Source organism: Neolamprologus multifasciatus, chromosome 15, assembly GCF_963576455.1.
Source record: "Neolamprologus multifasciatus chromosome 15, fNeoMul1.2, whole genome shotgun sequence".
In the NCBI taxonomy this organism is placed as follows: domain Eukaryota; kingdom Metazoa; phylum Chordata; class Actinopteri; order Cichliformes; family Cichlidae; genus Neolamprologus; species Neolamprologus multifasciatus.
Window position 1 is genome coordinate 11,733,410 of NC_140453.1, and position 22,818 is coordinate 11,756,227.

The 22,818-nt window shown below is 40.3% G+C and overlaps 1 protein-coding gene across 3 annotated transcripts in view; it reads right to left on the reverse strand.

The window, feature by feature from the left end:
• The window catches only part of stxbp5a (syntaxin binding protein 5a (tomosyn)), a 107,431-nt gene that overhangs the window by 54,405 nt on the left and 30,208 nt on the right, over nucleotides 1-22,818 (reverse strand). For all 3 annotated transcript variants that reach the window (XM_085132187.1, XM_085132189.1, XM_085132188.1), the window contains 2 exons: nucleotides 12,844-12,925; nucleotides 10,261-10,361 (listed from right to left, as the gene is read on the reverse strand). In XM_085132187.1, the coding sequence (XP_084988313.1) occupies nucleotides 10,261-10,361; nucleotides 12,844-12,925 (183 nt within the window). The remainder of the gene's footprint in view (nucleotides 1-10,260; nucleotides 10,362-12,843; nucleotides 12,926-22,818) is intronic.

Sequence of the window (22,818 nt, forward strand, 5' to 3'; positions counted from 1 at the left end):
CTACAACAGCAGAAGACCACACTAGGTGCTGGATTAGTCCACAATTCACCTGCACTAATCAAACTCTGATAACAGAAGACTAGAAAAATGTTGCCTGGTCTGACGGGTGTCAAATTCTGTCGCAACATTCAAATGGGAGGGTTAGAATTTGGTGTAATCAACAGGAAAGCATGAATCCATCCTGCTTTATATCAACGAGTCAGGCTGCTATTGGTGGTGTTATGGTGTGTGGGGGAAATTTTAGTACCTTCATGCCAACTGAGCATCATTTAAACACCACAGCCTACTTGAGTATTATCCATCTTCTGATGGATGCTTCCAGCAGGATAGTGCACCATGTCACAAAGCTCAAATCATCTCAAAGTGGTTTCTTGAACATAACAATTAGTTGACTATATTCAAATGGCATCCACAGTCGGATCTCGATCCAAAAGAGCACTTTAGGGATTTGATGGAACAGGAGATTTGCATCATGGATGCGAAGCTTTGCAGCAACTGTGTAATGCTATCATTTCAATATAGAGCAAAATCTCTGAGGAATGTTTCTAGCGCATTGTTGAATCAATGCCATGAAGAATTAAGGCCATTCTGAAGGCAAAAGAAGGTCCAACACGAGCAAGCTGCAACTAATGAAGGGGTGAGTGTATTAACAGGGGTGATCATGAACATAAATGTATATTGTTTATAAATATGTTTGATCTGTAAACAATGGGAGGAGAGGATGAAGACAAAGTTAATCATTGTTTCATTTTAATCACTGCGTTTCTTGCCAATATTCTCTTTCAAAAGCTATTCAAAGTCTGAAATTTTACAATAGTTTGGATTTCTTTGGTATTATTTGGATTAAATTGGATTATTTGGATTAGAGTGATTCAGACACAGACAGCGAACAAAAAAGAAATCTCCATAAAAATGACATCACCATTGTCAAGCAGTTACAGCAGCCAAAAAAAGTCGCGTAAGAGTTGAACAGTCTTTAAACATAGCAAATTATCCATGAGAATGAAAGCTTCTAATGCCCCAAAGCGGTTAGGGGATTTTAATCTAAGGTGCCAATGCTCAAAGACATGCACATACTTTTTCACCTTTGCATGTTTCAATGCATGTGTGCAAGGTTAGAAGCTGGGGAGTGTTAGAAAGTTGTGGAGTGAATCAAATCGAAATCATCAGCCCTGCAGCAGCTTTAATCAGCCAAATATCTCTGAGCAAAGTCTGCTGAACTGAATAATTCATTTTTCGAGCATTTTTAAGACATTTGATTGACACACTCCCAATGTCAGCAAACTCCTAAATACAAAAACAATCTGTGATAGCAGGCTGTGACTTTAGGCTTATTATTAAGTCACCTTGATTGACTGTCAGACAGCTTCACTGAAGTATAAGAGGAATACAATGAGGTAGTATTTATAAAACAGACTTTCCTTAATCTTACCACGGAGAACATAAAATATTAGGTGTCACTTTTTTTGCAAGCACACACTCCCACCATTATCTCGTATCATATCGCCCTATTTTGACGATAACATCCACATCTGCAATGCATTCCTGTGAGGCCAGGAGGTGACGAGAGCATCCTACGCCAGAATGACTCGGCAGGATTTCTTTTTCCCCCCACGCTCCTTCCCACAGACTGACTCACTGCTCTCTGGCTGAGGCCCAGTCTGTCTCAGCTCATCCTCTCTTCCTTTCTCTCATCTCCTCCAGTCCCTGTTGCCTAATGTGTATGGATACTGATGCTCGAGGGGCTTTCTGCAACACTGCTCTCAATCATCAACTCAAATTCTGATCAGGGCTCAATTAGGGAGGAATGAAAGATCTGTTTAGAGCACTTGCACGGGCCTAAAGATGATAGGAAGTGGGCTGCGGTGGCTCAACAGTCATATTTCTATCATTGCAGAGCCCACACTCTGACCCCAGCTATCAAACAACTTGGCATACACGGAGAAACAAAATTTCCCAGCATGCCTACTAACCAAACTACATTTTTCGCCATTAATCACCAAATATAGTTCGCTTTCTTTAGCTTCTCCACATTTTACAGCCTTATCAATAGTAAAAGTGAAGTTACCGTTTTAAAGATAGCAGTCATAAAGACTGATCTGCTGGCGAGAAAGCTGTCGAAAGCGAGTGCCGTCCAAAACCAAAACATCCATTAAAGGAATAGTGCAACATTTTGGGCGACACGTTTGCAGTAATTGCTTTCTTACTGAGAGATACTGCAGCTGGCTAAATCAATAGCACCCTCATGTCTGTGCATTAAATACAGAGCCTGAGCCAAGAGGCATTTAGCTTAGCAGGAAGAAACAGCAAGCCCAGCTCTCTCCAAAGTTAAATAATCTGTCTACTGGCACCTCTATCCCTCTCATTAATTAACGCGCTTTATCGTGTTTCGATAATCACGGAAAGAAAGAAACAATTTGTGGCTTTGTGGTAAACCCTGGAACTTTCCAGACGTGTCACAGATTTGTCATCAACAAGAGATTAAGCAATAACCACTGACTGCAGCGAAGCGCAGAGCCAAAGGAATTTTGTTCATTACGCCAAGTTAAGTCCATCTACAACCACAAGCTGTCATAATATTTGTTTTGAATGTTGTCTTAACTTTACTATGACTTAACATTATTTTTATTATTTTTATTACTATGGTGGAGTATTTTTCACCCTGTTAAGAAGCTGCTGTCACAGTTCTGGATGGGTGAGTCGGTGCTTTTCTTGATGGAGTTCGCAGCTGCTCTGTCCTCTGGCAAGTTCAAGTCAAGCTTTGAACAAAGTGTCAGAGAGGGCAAGAAGGAAAAAAAAGATGGGATTGGATTGCAGTGGGTGACCGAGATCTTGGCCTTACAAATAATTGAAAGTTTTCTGGCTTTACTAGAACACTCACTCTTAACTTCAGATGACACTTCAAGGTGTGATATCTATTGGGAAACATGACCTCATGGTATTTCTTTCTTTTGACAGCTACAGAAAGCATGATCGGGGTGCACACTTAAAAAAACGCACACACACAAACATAAACAAAGAAAGAATTACAGATATCTGTAGCTTCTTTTTAACGGTGTGACAGAAAAGCTGAAGGTGCAAGAGGTCCAACAAAATCTAAGTAATTCCAAAGATCAGTTGTTTTAATAAAAATACCTACGGGAGGTATCAACATATAATAGTAAGCTGATTTCTAATACTGTTAAAGTTTAAACCCATTAGCTTCCACACACCTATTATTGTATGTTTAGTCCAAAGAAGTCATCCAAAAAGCCTTATCAACTTCACCTTATCTGGTATATTATATGTAAGCCCAAATCAACTGATGTACATTTCTATAGGCCTGTAATGTACACAGCTACACTAAGGTTTCTATAGTATTACCACTTGTCTATAGTGAAGCACCAATTTTTATCTACAGTATAAGTTGGATGAGTATAGCCCAGCTAAAGACAGCTGATTCAATTTGTTTCAGTTTTATTTATATAGCGCCAAATCACAATAACAGTGAAGTAACGTCAAGACCCCACAATAGTATGAGAAAACCCCGACATTCAGATAAACCCGATGAGCAAGGTGACAGTGGGAAGCGAAAATTTACTTTTAACAGGAAGAAACCTCCAGCAGAACCAGGGTCAATCCCTCACTGCAAAATAGTTGGGGGTGAGGATACTGTCTGCTGTGTCAGATGACACAGTGGACTTTAACACCTACAACCAACCATTTTCTTCTGTTCATTTAATTCAGAATCAAGGTGCATTTTAAGCCTATCCTAGCGGTCAAAGGTTGAGATGCGATGTATATCCTGAGCAGGTCATTTTGAATTTTCTCCAACTTGTTACATGTTGTGTATTGATTTCAACTGAATGGGGCTGAGAACATGAATGAATTAAATGGATGCTCCATTCTCCTGCTCCTACCTTATAACCTTCTTTGGTAATCTCTAGCTTTCTTTTCTTGTTCTATTTCCGTCTCAAATTCGTTAACTGTTCTAAGCTTCTTCCTAAGATTTTTTTCAGTTGCTCCCGTTGCATTAGTTTAACGGTCTTCTCTAATTTTTCCATTTCAAACGTGTCAAGTGACTTTGCAGCTTCTTTTTCCCGTCTTGACGTCTCTTAAGATGCGGTAACTCTGCTCTTCTCTGATGCTGTGTCTTGAGGTCATTCGGCTGGGCGGCAATGTTTACTAAATGTCAGAGGCAGTCAAGCGCCTCCACAAGAACACAATCCGCCCTAAAAGCTGCTGCTGGCCACCTGTCCATCACATCATCGCCATCTCAGATCATTTGTTCTGAGGTTTAACCCTTTCACCGCTTTCCACAGTGACAGATCGCGGGCCAGTGATATGATTGGCTCTGATGGGTGTACACTAACTTCCTGGAGGTGAGGTGATTCTGTACTTGTGTCTCAGAACTTAAACTGCATTAAAAAAAATGCAGTATTCAGACAGTATGACTTAGAATTTTGCCAGTATGTGCACCATTCCCTCTGTCCTTTAGATGCAACCCTGAGAAGATGTCTATCCTGGCACCTTTATTATCATAACAATACACAATACAATTACAGGCAAAAAACAGTGTTGATTCTTCAGAGATTTACATCACAATCTAATGTTAGGAAGTGGTTTACTGGCGAGCAATAATATAATAATAATGTACCGTATTTTTCAGACCATAACGCGCACCGGATTATAAGGCACACTATCAAGGAACGGGTCTGTTTTCACACCAGATTATAAGGCGCTTTAATTGAAACAAAACAGTTAGATAAGTCAAACTTTACTCAACTCATTCTTCTTGCTTTCTCCACTTCCGTACCATTGATTCATTAAGGTTGAATTCTCTTGCAGCTGCTCTATTCCCATGTTGTTGCAGTATATTAATGATTAACCTCATATTGTGGATTAATTATCTCAGTTGTTCTCCTGACTGAAGTTTGGTCCGTTTACAGCATCCTTGTAGTTGTCCCTAACCATCGGGAACCCTCACGTTAACTTTTACCGAGTGGAAAAAGTTCATCCTCCAGCTTCACTGTGTTTGTTATGCTAACATAGCGGTGTCGCTAGCGATCACGTAGCATGTCATTATATACCAGCTAGCCCAACTTCAGTCACCCTACAAAAGTCACTGCTGTTTAGTTTTCTATCTTCATTTATGTTGGAAGTGATAGCAGAGCTGTACGTTTTTAATTTTTTCAGAAATCTATTAGTCAGAACATGCTATATCATGTTTAGGTGGAAACTAGCGAGCTAACTTCCTGCTAACTTCTAACACCATTAAATTGAATAAATCCTGTTTTCATGGATGCCTGGATGTTAAACTTAATTGTTGCACCTGGTAAAGCAGCAACGCTGATCATTTTATTAAAGATGAAAGAATTTAGACAGGTTTTAACTGCTCGTTTAACTTTGGGACCTGAAGCAGACTGAGTTTTGGACCCAGATTACTCGTTGACAGTGTTGCCAACTCCTCAGTAAGGAAAATCGCTATTGGCTGTCCTAAAAGTCGCTAGAAGTCGCTAAATGACGTCATCACCTAATTTGCATAATTGGTCATGCTAATGTAATTGTAATCTATGTTGTTGGAGAGAGAAATAACATCGTGGAAGAGACATAAAGTGAGTAAAAAACGTCCTAAATGCATTTAGAATTTATTTAGAACTACAAATTAAATTTATTTTAGCAATTATTGTTTTTTTAATGTCACAATTCCAACCCTGCTCCTTTACCCGGCCTTGGACCGGCAAAAGTGACCCGAAATAGGCACTCTGGTGGAGTTACTTTGTGTGTGTGTGTTTATAAGTAGTTTTAAACCTTGTGATCCACAAAATAGCATAAGAGTAAAAGAGTAAAAGAAAGTCTATGATTCTTAAATCTAGAGGAAGATGGTATGAACATGGAGAAAAAGCATCTAAAATTTTAGCACATCAGCTTCGTAAATCAGAAGCAACTCGTATAATCCCTGAAATTAGGACTAAATCTGGACATGTCACCACTACTCCACAAAAAATAAATGAGAGTTTCAGAATATTCTATTCCAGTCTCTATGATTCTGAATCTTTAAACACGCCTGAATTGTTTGAGGCTTTTTTTCATGGAATGACAGTTCCGACTTTGACCTCGGCATTCAGAGACCAATTGGAAGAGCAAATTACAGTGGAAGAAATTAAATTGGCGATTAGCTCAATGCAGAATGGCAAATCCCCGGGTCCGGATGAGTATCCGGTTGAATTTTTCAAGACCTTTAAAGACAGTTTATCACCTCTATTACGGGACATGTTCATTGAGTCACTGGTTTCAAAATGTCTTCCCCTAACGCTTCGACAAGCAACCATCTCACTCCTATTGAAGCCAAATAAGGATCCATCAGAGTGTTCATCATATCGTCCTATATCACTCTTAAATGTAGATTTAAAAATACTGTCAAAAACACTTGCTCTCAGGCTAGAGCAATATCTACCATTGTTAGTTTCTCCAGATCAGACAGGTTTTGTGAAGGGTAGGCATGGTTTTTTCAACCTGCGCAGGTTTTTAAACATATTACACACCAAGTCAACTACGACCCCTGAAATTGCCTTATTACTCGATGCTGAGAAGGCATTTGACCGGGTGGAGTGGGATTATCTGTTTTATACTCTACATAAATTTGGATTTGGCCCTAATTTCATTTCATGGATTCGGTTACTTTACTCCTCACCTATGGCACGTGTTAGAACAAATTCGTTATTCTCTTCTTATTTCCCACTTCTCCGTGGTACGAGACAAGGTTGTCCCTTATCCCCTCTTCTTTTTGCATTATCAATTGAACCATTGGCGATTAAACTGCGGGCTGACAGTTGCATTAAGGGCATCTTCAGAGGTGACCAGGAGCACAAAATATCCTTATATGCTGACGACCTCCTGCTGTATATGTCAGAGCCTTTATGCTCTCTTCCCCGTGCTCTTGCCATTCTTGAATGTTTTGGTAATATTTCGGGTTACAAGTTGAACCTACATAAAAGTGAACTTCTCCGTGTCAACTCTATAGCCAGGAAGATTTCATTTTCAGATTTTCAATTTAACGTTAAATCAGGGTATGTGACCTATCTGGGGGTTAAGGTTACCCACTCATACAAAGGTCTTTATGAAAGAAACTTTGTCCCGCTGCTTAAGAATACTGAGACAGATCTTCAGAGATGGAACAATTTACCACTGTCATTAATTGGCCGCATCAATTCTATCAAAATGAACATACTACCCAAGTTCCTTTATTTATTTCAATGTATCCCATGCTACTTACCCAATAAGTATTTTATAACACTGAATAAGCATATCTCTGCATTTATTTGGAATGGCAAAAGTCCACGAATTCGCAAAGATTTCATGCAGAGGACTAGACCAATGGGTGGATTAGCCTTGCCAAACTTTCAGTCTTATTATTGGGCAGCAAATATTCGAAATATGCTGTACTGGATGAGTAATTTTACTACAGAGACTCCAGCTTGGCTCCAAATTGAGTCATCCAATTGTGGCAAAATTTGTCTATCAGCGTTGTTGAGTTCAGCTCTCCCATTAGAACTATACACCCATAAACGTAACCCTTTGTTGTATGACTCACTCAGAATCTGGGTGCAATGTAGGAAAAGGTTGGGGTTACACTTAATGTCAATTAAAGCACCTATCTGCTCAAATCATATGTTCCCACCCTCCATGATGGATTCTGCCTTTAAAATATGGGAAAGTAATGGCCTTAGAAATATCAAAGACCTTTTTGTAGATGGGATTTTTGCCTCATTCACGCAGCTCCTGAAGCAGTTTAATGTTCCTCGGCAACATTTTTTCCACTATCTACAAATTCGCCACTTTGTAAAGAGTCGATTTCCTTCGTTTCCGGAACTACCTGAGGAAACTTCTTTGGATAAAATTATTAATATAAACGTTCATAAGAGAGGGGCGATTAAAGAAATCTATGCTATATTATTAGATCTTCAATCTCCTTCTCTCTCCATCCTTAAAGCACAGTGGGAGAAAGACCTTGGGATGACTATAACAGATGAACTCTGGCAATCTTTTCTCCGGAGGGTACACTCTTCTTCGATATGTGCCAGGCATGGGCTCCTTCAATTCAAGGTCCTACACCGATTACATATCTCCAAGGAAAAGTTAGCCAAGTTCTATCCAGGAGCTGACCCTCTGTGTAACAGATGTAAAGCAGAAACAGGTTCGCTCCTTCATACCTTTTGGACATGCCCCAATCTTCATAACTATTGGGTGTCTATATTTAACACTCTGTCAGAGATGTATAACGTTAAATATGATCCCTCTGTTCTAACGGCTATCTTTGGGGTGATACCTCAAGACATCACTTTGCCAAAATACTATTCGAATTCTATTGCCTTTGCTTCACTTATCGCAAGGCGCCTTATACTTTTAAGATGGAAGCAGGAAGCTCCTCCCACACATGAACAGTGGCTTGCAGAGCTCATGAGGTTTTTACATTTAGAAAAGATGAGATATACACTGGCAGGTTCAACCACCAAATTTCTTAAGGCATGGCAGCCATTCCTGATGTACATGGAAACGTTTAAAATGACCACCTTATCATGACCAGATGCCATATCTCTATATCACTATCATAGTTAACTGTACACTGAATGTCCCTTATATATTTTATTTTTATATTTGTTTGTTGTTGTTTGTTTGTTGTTTTGTAGGGGTTTCTTTGGTTTGTTTGTTTGTTTTCCTTTTCTATTTCTGTTATCTTTTGGGGTATTGTAAATACTGAACAGCAAACTACTTTATGTTCAATGTTTTGTTATTAACATGCTGCTGTGACTGAAAATAAAATTTATAAAAAAAAAAAAAAAAGAGTAAAAGAAGAACTGACTGCGTTACAGCACCCGCTGCTTGGTGAGAGTAAAAGCCATATGCGCTTTCACGTCTTTTTTTAGCGACTTTTTTAGAAAAAAAGTCGCTAGGGGGTCTGAAAACTCGCTAAATATAGCGACAAAGTCGCTAAGTTGGCAACACTGCTCGTTGAGGCTCCTGACCACGGTAGCTGTAATGCTCAAACAGTCCATTAAGCGGTGCAGCTTCGTAGCTTACCAAAGTCGTACTAAAGCATTTTTTGCCAGATTTTTGAGCGCCGTGTAGCACATATAATCAGTTCAAGGTCAGTAAGCATAACCAGAACTCATACATAAGGCGCCCTGGATTATAAGGGGAACTGTCATTTTTGAGAAAATTAGTATTTTAAGTATTTTCACGGTGGCACGGTGGTTAGCACTGTTGCCGCACAGCAAGAAGGTCCTGAGTTCAATTCCACCATCAGGCCGGGGTCTTTCTGTGTGGAGTTTGCATGTTCTCCCCGTGTTTATGTGGTTTCCCTCCGGGTACTCTGGCTTCCTCCCACCGTCCAAAGACATGCAGCTTGTGGGGATAGGTTAATTGAATAATCCAAATTGCCACTAGGTGTGAATGTGAGTGCGAATGGTTGTCTCTCCCTGTGTGTTGGCCCTGCGACAGACTGGTGACCTGTCCAGGGTGTACCCCGCCTCTCGCCCTATGACAGCTGGGATAGGCTCCAGTGCCCCCTGCGACCCTGAAAAAGGATAAGCGGAAGCGAATGGATGGATGGATAGTATTTTAAGTGTGCCTTATAGTGTGGAAAATACGGTAATAATTTCGATTGAAACATGCAAAGTGGCCGAACAAATATGTATAGACTGCTTTTCTTCTTCAGGGTAACAATAGGGTAGATTTGTCCAGTGGAGAAAAGGTTTACATCACCATACCTGATCAACTACTTAAAAAAAAATCACTCACATTACTTCTGTTTTATATTCATGACATGTTTGTGTCTCTGCGTGGTGTAAACTGGTATAAACCTTCAGGTGTTTGGGTAGGTTTCACACCTGTGCCCCAGTGATGGGAAAAACCTCAAAGGCAAAGCAAGTGACCCAAATACCAAGTGTTTAGTTGGAGACCAACAGAGAGAGAAAACGAGAGTATCAGACTCTCTGTCACTTCCAGTGCTCTGTGCACATTTTTGCAAGCGCACAGACAAATGTGCCAAATGAAATACCATCTGTTTGCATATTGTATGACTGCAAAAACAGCTGAAACAGGCAGCAAACTGACACTAACCCTACTCAGAAAATCACGGTTCATGTTGCACCAGACCAGGTGTGGGGTCTAACTGAGCATGCAGAGAAACAACTGAGAGAAAAACTGGAAAGCAAGTGGACTCAATTTAGTATGCGGTGATTCTGACCAGCTGCAGCTTTTAATGCGTGACCCGCTTACCTCTCTCTGTTGAACTTGAGGGAGTGGAGGATGGCTGGTCTCTTCTGTCTCAGGTTCCATAGGTGGACGCTGTCATCTGCCAAAGCGCTCACCAGCGCCCCCTGTCATAACAGAGGCATTGAGTTTCCTTTTTTGAAGGTGACAAAGGAAAAGCATTCACACAAACACGGGTAGCGTCATTAACTACATACTACTGAAGCTTCCATGAACACGTCTGCACATTTTGTCTGCGAGCATGACATGTATTAGTCAGACTGCATTCCCTAGAAACTCAGGGAACTGAGTTTAAATCAGGCAGCTTTCTCCCAGGTAACGATGATGATTCATAAGATGTATATGAGTGTATGTCTGTGTGTGTGTGTGTGTGGGAGGCACAAAAAAATCATCTCGATCTCCCTAAGGGTTCGTTTGAGCTGCTGAGTCACAGCCACACAGAAGCTAACACACACAAGCACACATACCGGAAACACTAAGTATAAAATACTGCACTGGTCATAAGTGATAAAAATCTGAAAAGGTATTAAAAAATGTTTTTGTCTGGCCTGTACAGTACTGTGCAAAAGTCTTGAGTCTTGAAATAAATAGCAAGGCTCGCAAAATTTCAAAATCTCTGGTAGCCCTTTGGGCAGGCATTCTTCAGTTTTTGGTAGCCCAAAATAAATTTAAGTAGCCCGAATAAAAAAATAAAGCAATTTTTTTTATGTTTTGTTTCCATTACAATATTATACATTAAAGTATAATATTGTAATGGAAACAAAAATTAATCAAAAAAAATTGTTACAATAAAAATTACAACAACTGTATAAAAATTACAATCATCAACTCAAATACTTGGTTCAAATTGAACAGAAATTTCTATGAACTTGTAAGAACTGTGTAGAACATGAATCAGTCTGTGTCAGATCCTGAATCTGAAATTTCCACTGAAGTCACGGGTAAGAGGCAAGTGGAACCAAGATCTAGGCCATTTGCTTTTTGAAGTTTGCAAAGACTGCTAAATTTTGCCAATTGTAGTTCACTCTTTGCAACATAGCACGCTGTTCTAAACAGATTTTTCAGGAGTTCTTGTTGTGCTTGGTTTATTTTTAGTATGTTTTTTGCAATTGCTGTTTGTTCTGGGAAAGATACTGCAGACTGGGCAATAATGCATTTCTTGCATTTCTCATGGGTTCTGACGGGGTCTTTCTTAAAATTACTGGTCCCAGTAACAAAGGCGCTTGTCGACTCAGAAATCAAATGAAACTCACAACACACCTGGCAGAACATCATGTTATTTAGCTCGTCATATTCCAGCCACAGAAATTATTTTGTCCATGAAACCAAAAAAGCTGCGCTTTCTTTTTGCCTCATAGTCTGATTTGTCATAACTTTTCCGTTTTGTGGTAAGCTTTTCTTTGGCTGCCCCTTCTTCACCCTGACCTGTCTTATTTGGCTCAGCAGAACTAAAATACCAGCGTAAATCCTGCTGCTTTTACACACGTACTTACATAATGGTCAGCGATTCTTTGCGCACTCAACCTCTCACATGTTTAAGCTTGCTGCAAGAGATTTCACTTGTCATGTTTGAATAGTAAGCTAATGAGTGATAAGACAAAGTCAGAGGAATTGGTGCGCAATTAATCGTCACTTACCAATCAGTGCTGCTGCTCTCTACACACCGTTCGCGCGATGGCAAAATGAAAGTGAAAGCAAAAAAAACAAGCGCAAATTCAAACGCGATTTCAATATGTCACATATTGACAGTGGTTCATCGATGCCAATAACATAATTACTCAGCTACATTGGCGAAAGAATGCAAAAGCATAGACATATATTTTCCTTCCTATGATAGCCCGACGGGCAGGGCTGAGTTAGATTTTGGTAGCCCGACTGGAAAAATCGCTAGCCCCGGGACGTCGGGCTAGCGATTTTGCGAGCCCTGAATAGTATTTTTTAATCAAAGAACCGTTGACATATCTCAGCATGCTGTGCAGTGATTTGAGAAAACTGGACAACAACAAGAAAAGTGTCGTAAAATTTTGAACCATCGTGCAATACCATATGATCTCAAACACACTGTCAATGCAGTAAAAGTGTACCTTTATAGAAAAGACATCAGAGTCCAGACATCAACATTGTTGAAGCACTGTACAATGATTTTAACCGAGCTACTTTTGCACAGTATTGTAGCTTAAAATTATATAAGAGGTTTTCTGGTGCAGAATAATGTTTGGGTAAGTTGTGCTGTGACTGTGTTGTGTTATTAAAAGGAACAAGCCAAAAAACAGTTAAACTGCCACAGGATGTAAAACAACTTCATGTTATATTGTTTTTTAAATCAATACAGCACAATAAACTTTCAACGCATCAGTATAGTTCAAACACAAGCAGCCATATTGTTCTAAACTGGAAAAAGCTCAATTTTACCTGATAAGATCAACGACGAAACAAACAAGGTTGGAGAAAATCGTGGCATGGCTGTTGATTGCTAAACTTCAAGACTAAACAGCAAAATCAGCCTAGTAGCTGCAATCAGTTATCAAGCGGGTACTAGAAGTAACCACAAGTAAAAATGGGAGTAATTTCTCTGTTTTCGTAACCTACCTCATTGATGAGAAACTGTAGCTGGATGACAGCCGCTCCACTCTCATGCTGACAGTAACACTCCACACCAGGACGCCCGAACCTGAAAGGCTCTCAGTCAAGGAACGTACAGTTCCAGCAAAGAGATCATCAAAGCAATAGCGCATGTTTCTGTTTGTGCAGAGAAAGCCGGTGTGTTCTGTGTCTGCATGAGAGAAGGAAAAAAAAATGGCAAAAAAGAACAAGTGCCTCAGCATTTGAAAGCTCGAGGGTCACGACACCTGATTTAAATGTCATGACATGTGTTCCTGGGTAATTGTTAGGAAGGAAATCGAAACATCCACAGTGACGTAAATTTTATGGTCTGGTAACAGAGATTCAGCCCATTCCTTACCTCCAACAAAACTCTTTACAGTGCAAGACTTCCTCCTTACACACATTTCATTTAAAATATTAGCTCATTATGTACCTTACAGATAAAAATCACAGGGATCAGTTTCACTAAGGAGCATTTCATTTTAACCGTACGCTCTCAGTATGTATGCACTGCAAACATAACTCAGGAAACAGTAAGCCAATTACAGTAGACGACTGCAGTTCTGTAGAAATAGCAATAAATATACAGAATCAACACAAAACAGACCTACAGTAAGGAACAGACACAGACAGATTGACAGCGAGAAAATGGAAATGTGGGGTCATGAATTCAAGTATAGAGAATATGAATCAGCAGAGAGGAGGTGGATATTATGTGACCAGCTGAGCAAATAAGAGCAGGAAGTAAAAAAAAAAGAAAAAGAAGAAGAGAAAGGGCACATTTGGATATACTGTACACTGACAATTCTAACAACAGACGCAGAGAGAGAAAATAGACACAACGATGGAAGTTTTTTCCTTTCTTTAAAAAAATAAATAAATAAAGGGGGGGAAAGAAAGGAAAGAGCACGAGTCTAGCAAAGAATAGCAAGTTTCCTTTCTCGAGGAGAGTGAGTGGGTGAGCTTACTGATTATTTTTATTCTTCCCATGAGTATCAGCACTAAGGCAGGGGGTGTCAATTTTCATATGGGGGCACATGAAGACACCGCACTCTGGGGATGACACTATCGCTCATCATTGATATGCGAGGGGAGGGAGTTGTGTGTTTTGGCATGTGGCCAGCTACAGTAAATTTCCTGAAGAGCTCAATATTTCTCTTGAATCTACATAGACACAAGAAGCAGGATGATTCAAAGGCAGAGAGCGAAATGTTGGTTCAACAGTGGTAGCGGCAGCAACAACAAACAAGAAGAAGCTTATCTCACCTGAACACAAACACCAATAATCAAGTCCCACTCAACACAGTGCGCCATGTGCCATAAGCCCTAAACATAGGTATATTTTATCAAAGTATTTTACAGGTGATCATAACACCTATGAAGCCTTCAACGCAGCTAGCATTCACCCAGCTATGTGAGGCTTTTCGTTTCCTCCACATTTATTCTTCTTTTGGCCTCAATACACAGGAAGGTATATATAAATACACGCACTACAGTATAAATATTAGGGGTGCAACGATACACAAAATTCACGGTTCGGTTCGATACTTTGGTGTCACGGTTCAATATTTTTTCGATACAAAAAAAATGTTCATGCCTTTTTAATTTGTCATTTATTAAAATTATAAATATATATTCTAACTCAAAAGTACAGTTTTTAAATTTAATATTGCTGAAACAACAATGTAATAAAAAAATAAATCTATCTGATCGAGAAATCACTCATCTTTGGAAAAGAGAGTTTATTACAGAGAAATGTGTTGAGTATTGCAGCATCGACAGCGATCAACTCGAAGGAAAATGACGACGGAGGCAAAAATGTCCTTAACATTTTGGGAACTTTATTCCACATCAACACGCGGCAAAACTTTCCACATGGGTGCCATTTTCGTTATGGTATACTTTTCTTTTTTTTCTTAGGGGCGTGATGACGCAGCATCCGTGCTCTTACAATGAAACAGTGCCTCCTTGTGGTGACAACTAAAATACTGTCTCTGTTAAACCACAGTAACCATAATGCAGTTAAACACTGTACAACATGAGTACACACAATGAATATCTTAACACCCCCTCTTGTACTCAGGTTGCTGGAATCTAAAGAAAAGTTGTACAATAAACAGTTGTACAATCTCTACCACAGTTCCTTTTTTTTCCTTTCTTTTTCTCTCTCTTTTTTCTTCTTTTAAGCACCAAACATAACGTAAGCAAACTTAGCAAGTTTTAGCTTAGAAACAGGTTTGGTCATAACATCTGCAACCATTTCTTCAGTGGTGCAATATAACAGACACATTTTCTCTTCATTTACAATGGACCTTACAAAATGATATTTAATGTCCACATGTTTGCACCTCTGTCGACTCACAGGGTTTTTAGCCAGGGCAATTGTTCCCTGGTTGTCCTCGTACACTATTGTTTGTGTGTATCTGTAGTCATCTATACCTTTCAAAAGCTGTTCTAAATATATACACTCTTGCATTGTGGAAGCCAGAGCCATATACTCTGCTTCACAGGTAGAGAGCGCCACCGTGGGCTGTTTCTTGGTCTTCCATGAAACTAAAGAACTGTTGTTACATAGATGTACACAGTAACCACTAGTGCTGCGTCTGTCGGCGGTGTCCCCTGCCCAGTCAGCATCACTGTAGGCCACTAGACCCAAATTTTCATCCGTGTTTCTCCTAAAACACAACTTCTTATCTTTGGACCCTTTGAGATATCTCAACACATGTTTCACAGTTCCCCATTGTTCTTCTGTAGGCTCATGGAAATGTTGTGATAACTTGCTTACCACAAAACTCAGGTCAGGACGGGTACCTGATGCGAGGTATATAAGACTGCCCACCGCCTCTCTATACATCCTCACACCTCTCATCTTAGTAGCATCTTCTGTGTAACACAACTTCTGATCACAGGGAGTTTCTCTGGGTTTACAGTTCTGCATGTTAAACCTCATCAGTATCTTGTTGACATATGTTTCTTGTGACATTGTTACACATCCATCAGACTGAGTGAAATCAATACCCAGAAAATGCTTAAGTCTGCCCAAGTCTTTCATCTTAAATTTGACTGAAAGCATTTCTTTCGCATCCTTCATTACCTTTTCATTGCCAGCAGCAATTATCAGGTCGTCCACCCAGATTATCATAATCACCATGCCATTTTTTGTCTCTTTGGTATAAACACAGTGGTCTGCTGGGTTTTGCCTGAAACTGTTCGCTGTTAGGTATTCATGCAAGATCCTATTCCAGTTACGACCAGATTGTTTTAACCCATACAAGGATTTTTGTAATCTACAGACTAGCCCTTCTCCCTCTTCATAACCTTCTGGCTGATCAATGTAGATTTCATAATCAATGGGAGCGTGTAAATACGCTGTCTTCACATCCATTTGATGGAGTAACAGGTTCTCCTGCGCTGCTTTCTGTAACAAAACTCTTATGCTGGTTAAGTTGGCTGTTGGTGAGAATGTCTCTCCATAATCTATCCCCAACTGTTGGCTGTAACCCTTGGCTACGAACCTTGCCTTGTATCTGTCGTTTCCCTCAATGTCACTCTTAACGGAATAAACCCACTTCCCCCCCACAGTTTTCTTTCCCTTTGGCAAAGTGGTTAGGGTGAAAGTGTCATTTTCCCGTAACGAGTGAATTTCTTCATCCATGGCTTTGATCCAGTTCTTTGAGTTAGCTGATTCTATGGCTTCCTTAAATGTGTTTGGGACACCACACACTGCTCTGTAGCAGTAGTCTATGGTAGTGTGGATCCCATCGCTGCCACTGTTGGCAGCTACAAAGTCATTTAAATGTCCCGGTTTTCTTCTCTCCCTAATAGGATACCTTTTGTTGTCAGATCCATCACTTGCCACACTTGACTCTTTTTGTTCACGCTCATCAGGTATACCACTTTGTGGACTTTTGTCTGTCACAATAGGTTCTGGAACCTCCTCATTGTCCTTGTCACCTTTCTCTGAAGGTCTGTTAGCCATAGGCTGTCTTACTCTGCTACAGTCACCATTTAGTTCCCCCTCATCTGTCTGTGTTTGTCTTTCTACATTTACTTTGCTCACAAACTTAACAAGTCTATGTTTCTGAACTTTCTCAGTTTCTGGGTGGTAAACTAAGTAGGCGGGACTGTTCTTATCATAACCTACAAAGAAACCTTGGTCACATTTTGAATCAAGTTTCCCCTTGTCCTGTTTGTATGCATAGCACACAGACCCAAATTTCTGCATCTTTGACAAGTCTGGCTTTTTACCAGTCAGCATTTGGTAGGGTGTTTTCCCTGTTCGCTTATTAAAGCATCTGTTCCGTGTTACAGCAGCAGTTTGAATGGCATAGTTCCATAGGCATTTTGGTAGCTGACTCTCAATTAGCATGCACTTGCCCATCTCGAAAAGAGTACGCCACCCCCTCTCGGCTGTACCGTTCTGATGGGGTGAGTACGGGGCTGATGTCTCATGCTTGATGCCATTTTTTCTTAACAGGGTTTGGAAATCTCTACATGTGAACTCTGTCCCATTGTCTGATCTGATGCATTTTACTTTGCCATATGGTGCAACATCCGCTAGAAATTTCTCTGTTGCCTGCACTGTATCAGTTTTCGTCTTCAGGAAATATACAAACACTGAGTTTGAATAATCATCAGTGAATGACTGCACATATTTGTACCCATCAATAGATTCAGTGGCTATCGGACCTGCTAAATCTGTGTGTACCATTTGTAAAGGAGCCTTTGCTCTTGTATCAGGATCTCTGTTTCGGGTTTGTGCAAACTTTCCCTGGATACACACTTCACATTCCTGGTCAGGTCTGTCGGTTCTCCCCTTAATCGGCATACCGTTAACCACACCTTGCAATCTTACTACATCTTCATAGTTGCAATGACCTAATATCTCATGCCATGCCTGTATGTCATGACAGGTGTTACACTTATCATTACCCTCAACTTCAGTCTGCAAATAGTACAACTTGCCATACACATGAATGTTAAAGTTAGTACCGTCTTTGTGGGTCAACATGTCTTGCCCTTGTTTAAAGGTGACTGTTGCTCCTAATGCGGTGGCTGACTTTACAGAGAATATGTTCTGGGGGTATGATGGAATAAACAGTGCATCTTTCAGCGTTGCTTTGCGTCGCTGGCCTGTATTGTCAATCAGGAACACCTCTGCGTCCCCCCTCTGTTGGGCGATGCCTCTGCACTGGGTACCGTCTGCCAGTTCCACGCTGTGTGACTCCGGTCTGAACGCGTTGTCGAAGCTCTTGAACTTGGCGATGTTGTTAATGATGTGTGAGGTAGCCCCAGTGTCTACCAACAGGCCTTTCTCCTCAATGCTGTATGCTGACTGCTGGACTTTGATGTCTACACCCTCAATCCTGAAGGCATAATCCGGCGTTTCTGCTTTGGATCCGTTGCCGCTCTCATCTGCGACCTTCCGCGCGCCATCTTGTTTGTATTTATGTCTACATGTGGTATCACTGTGTGTGCTGCTTTTGCAATGACTGCACCACGTCCTCCGTCTGCACACTTTTGCTCGGTGGCCTTTTAGTCCACACTTGAAACACACAATGTCCACATCGCTCTTGTATCTGCATTGTGCGCTGGATCTCGTGTGCTCATGCCCGGTTCTTCCTCCTGTTTTCATTACGTTGTCGCTACACTCCGATGCGCTTGACTTTTCAGTGTCTTCGAAACTCCATAGCTTTGTTTTAAACTCAGCAAATGTCATATCGTCTTTATCGTGAGTAACGTGTATTGCAAATGGCTTAAAACTTTCAGGTAGTCCTTTTAAAACCATAGCAATCAATAATCCATCACCTAAAGTCTCACCCGCATTGCGCAGTGCTGTAATGGCGGCCTCTGCTCTGATGACATAGTCTGTGACAGTCTCTTCCCTCTTTTTCTGAAGCGATGTCAGCGTGGTGTACAGGTTGATAATTCGGGGCTTCCCCTTTCCAGCGTAGTAGTCCCTCAATATTTTTAATGCTCTTCTCCCATTATCAGGGGCATCTCTCATAATCAGTGAGAGGCTTTTATCGTCCAAAAATTGGATTAACTCGGCGTAAGCATCAGCGTTCTTCTTACCGTCTGCTGCTACTTCAGCCTCACTGTTCGGTTCCTTCAGAACAGTGTCTTTTAATCCCAACAATTGCAAATATCCTAGCACCTTAGTTTCCCAAAGTTCATATCTGGTCTCATCTCCGTCAAACATGAGTCGAGGCAGCCTGCTTGCTCCTCGTTGATCCATGTTGCTATTTAGCCGTTAGCCTGCTATCCGTTGTGGCTCCGGATCTTCATGAGAAAAAACTCTTCTTCGAGTCTGCCCTGGGCCCATAACCTGTTGAGTATTGCAGCATCGACAGCGATCAACTCGAAGGAAAATGACGTCGGAGGCAAAAATGTCCTTAACATTTTGGGAACTTTATTCCACATCAACACGCGGCAAAACTTTCCACATGGGTGCCATTTTCGTTATGGTATACTTTTTTTTTTTTTTCTTAGGGGCGTGATGACGCAGCATCCGTGCTCTTACAATGAAACAGTGCCTCCTTGTGGTGACAACTAAAATACTGTCTCTGTTAAACCACAGTAACCATAATGCAGTTAAACACTGTACAACATGAGTACACACAATGAATATCTTAACAAAATGTCTCTTTCCAAAATAAAAGCTATACTATAAGCTTCTTCTGGGCTATATTCTCAGCAGCATATTAAACATATTAGGTCCCCATAAGGAGAATCATGTGCTAACGGCTGTCTAAATGACTCGGGTAAAGTTTGTAGCATGAGTGCTTGTTGTTTTTATCTGCTTCCACTTATCTTTGCACTAGGATGATGTCGGTGTAAATGTGCAGTCATATTCGTTGTGTTCCCACTAGTACTGTCAGCGTTAATCTCGTTGAAATGACGTTAACGCCACAACACGGCAAATCTCCGTTAACGAGCTACCGCGGACCGCCCCGTATGAGGGGCTGGAAGGCCAACACGTTAACGAGCAAACTGCGCTAACGCACTAGTTCCCACCAATGTAATTGAGCATTGCTGGCACATCCAACATACTGTTTTACTTTAGTCCATGACGCCCTTACCTTCAGGGTCATATGTCACATGAAAACCAAAATAGTTCCAAACGCCAGATCTGAATGAGGGTGGGGGAGGTTCAATTTGCCATGTTGCAATGAGAGCTTAACTTCTGTCTCACTAGCTTGCCCTGCGCTCAGTGAATCTGCATTCGACTACTCCGCCTAGGCTGCACTGTCGAGCGCAGATCCACTGAGTGCTCAACACAGACAGCACCGTCAGAAGAAAAGTTGATAAAATAAATTAAACATTTTGTATTGTTCGATACATATGCCTACCGAACCGAAAGCACTGTATCAAACGGTTCAATATCGATACGAGTATTGTTGCACCCCTACTATATATATATATTTATCTGAACTCTATTCGTATTTTTGGTCATTTAGTTCTTTGTATTTAGTCATCGGTAGCTATGTTGACAACAAGGTGTTGTCTGATAGCATGGACAAGGCTATGCCTAAACCAGCTCGAGTCAGTATGTTTTATATTAATCTTATTATTATGTGTAAATCACAAGGTTCGCTCATAGCAAAGAATCCACAGAGAACTGCTGCATCATTAACCATGGAGCTCTCATTAGGCAGCAGCAGGTAGCCAGTTTTAGCTTTTAGCAACTCAATAACTGGATATTTTCATCAAGAGCTGGTTGAATCTGTATGGGACGGTGAAGAATTTCCACTCATTTGAATCCCTGTTTTACCCTGAACAGGATTATGTCTAAGGTAATAAAACTCCTAGGGCCCTTTGACAGTTTTTCTAAATATTCTATCAGGAAATTTAGGGTGACTTTTAATTCAACGTTTACTTAGGTGGCTCATGTTGAATGGTTTTGCACACTGTCCTTCTATGGACCCAGTGACACCTCTTTTTCAATAATGTTTTTGTTGTAAAGCACTTTGTGATATTTATCTTGGACGGTGCTACAGAAAGAAAAAATATTGGGGCAAAGTCTCAACAAATACCTGACAGGGAATTCACCTGTTAAAACAGGTTGTTATAGAACAGAGTTTTAATTGCTGAAAGGGGTTTTTGTTTGGTTTAATCCAAATCCAGTTGTAACCTCAATGTCTGTACTGAATAATTTTACTTTTACATCTAGAATTTTTTTTATACCTGGTGTTGTTACTCAACATAATCTGTAATTTAAAAACTGCATTCTTCTTCTTGAGTTTGCCAAATTGGTTTGATATGAAAAAACGACATACCAGCAGCTAGCTCTCTGTTTCTTAAGGAGTAGCAAAGTGACTGAAGACTACACACACGTAAGCTAACCTATTTATTTAGAAATACAATGTGATACAATGTTTACAATGTGGTTTATCATTTGCAGTGTTGGGAGCAACACATTCCATTTAATCACATTACATTTCTCAGTGATGCAGCAGCATACCACGCCACAGTGATTACATTACATTTACAATTATGCTATCACTTGCGTTACAAAGGTTCAAACAAACAATTTTTTTCTTCTTTTTGTGCATTTGTGCTACAATCGGCTGATTTTACAAAATAGTGGGGCAATCTACCGCTTTTCAGAAGTGGACACATGTGCACTGGGTTTATTTTTATTGCACAAAGAGACAAAACCACAATGGCACAAACTGCCCCCAAGCCAGAAATATCTACATTGCACTGCTAGCACAACGTTAGCTCTTTGTAAGCGTCTGCACAAAAAGCCATAAGCTAGCCAAGAACCCAAAATGATGTTAAAGCTGAGTGCCAACCCCAGCCCAGGACCTAGAGCCTGAACTTCAACAGGTAGTAAAGGCAGTGATGAGCAGTCAGGCTTGTAGCACTGTAGCGTCCATTTTGACATTTACATGTTTTTACAGTAAAATGCTGTGAAATGGGATGTTGCATAAAACCTTTGTGGTTTTATGGAGAAATGTGGTGCATGTCTACCACTGTGATGGCATTTGTGTGTGGTTACAAAAATGTTCTTGACAAATTTTTAAAAACCACAAACAGAGGACATAAAGAAGAAGTTTAGTGACTGCAAAACTCCTCAGACAGTGTTGAGTTTGGGTGTAGTTACAAATGAAGAAATAAAAAAGAGAATACTGAATATAACAGAGGGCCAAAGAGCTCATCAGCATGCACCAAACCTTTTACATTCAGTGGATGAGAATCTCAGTGCTCTCCCCACTTGACCTAGTGTGCCTCCTTTCCCCCAGCATACTGCTACTAGCTAAACTGTCACAGGGTAATGTAAGCCAAATGGGCAAGTAAGGGGGGAGAAAATGATTATAAATATATAAATGTTGTGTTCATATTATATAAGTGTTTTTTACATTACACATCACCCAACCTTTTTTGGAACTGAGGCAGTACTTTGCACGGCTAATGTAGCTAATGTCACCATTAGTTTTGATCGTGTGTACAGTTTAGTCCAACTTGTTTTAAAAGGACAATAATTTAGAAATTGTGCCTCAACTTTGAGAATTTCCATGCAACCTCAATTCTGCTATTTGTTTGTTTGTTTTTCCATCATTTCCTGCTGGAATACATTTTCGAAAATCGAATACGATTGCGTTGTATGGCATAGCAACTGCAGTCTCTCTACTTCTAGGTCTGATTCTGACCTAGAACATTCAAAAATACAATAAATAGTACAGTCCACAATAAACAGCACAGTTGAAATAAAAGGGGCTTACACTATGAAGTAGTGCGGGAATTTATATATCTACAACAGTGATAAAAACAAAGCAAAGTAAAAAAGGAAGTTAGTTAAAAGTAGTAAAAGTAAGACTGAAGACTGACATTGTGGAAGACAGAAGTGCAAATTTCATTAATAAATATTAGATCAGAGCAGACTAGGCTTAGAAAAGGCTTGACAGGACAAGGGCAAAAACAGAATATTTCAAACAGAGAAAAAAAGATGTGCCG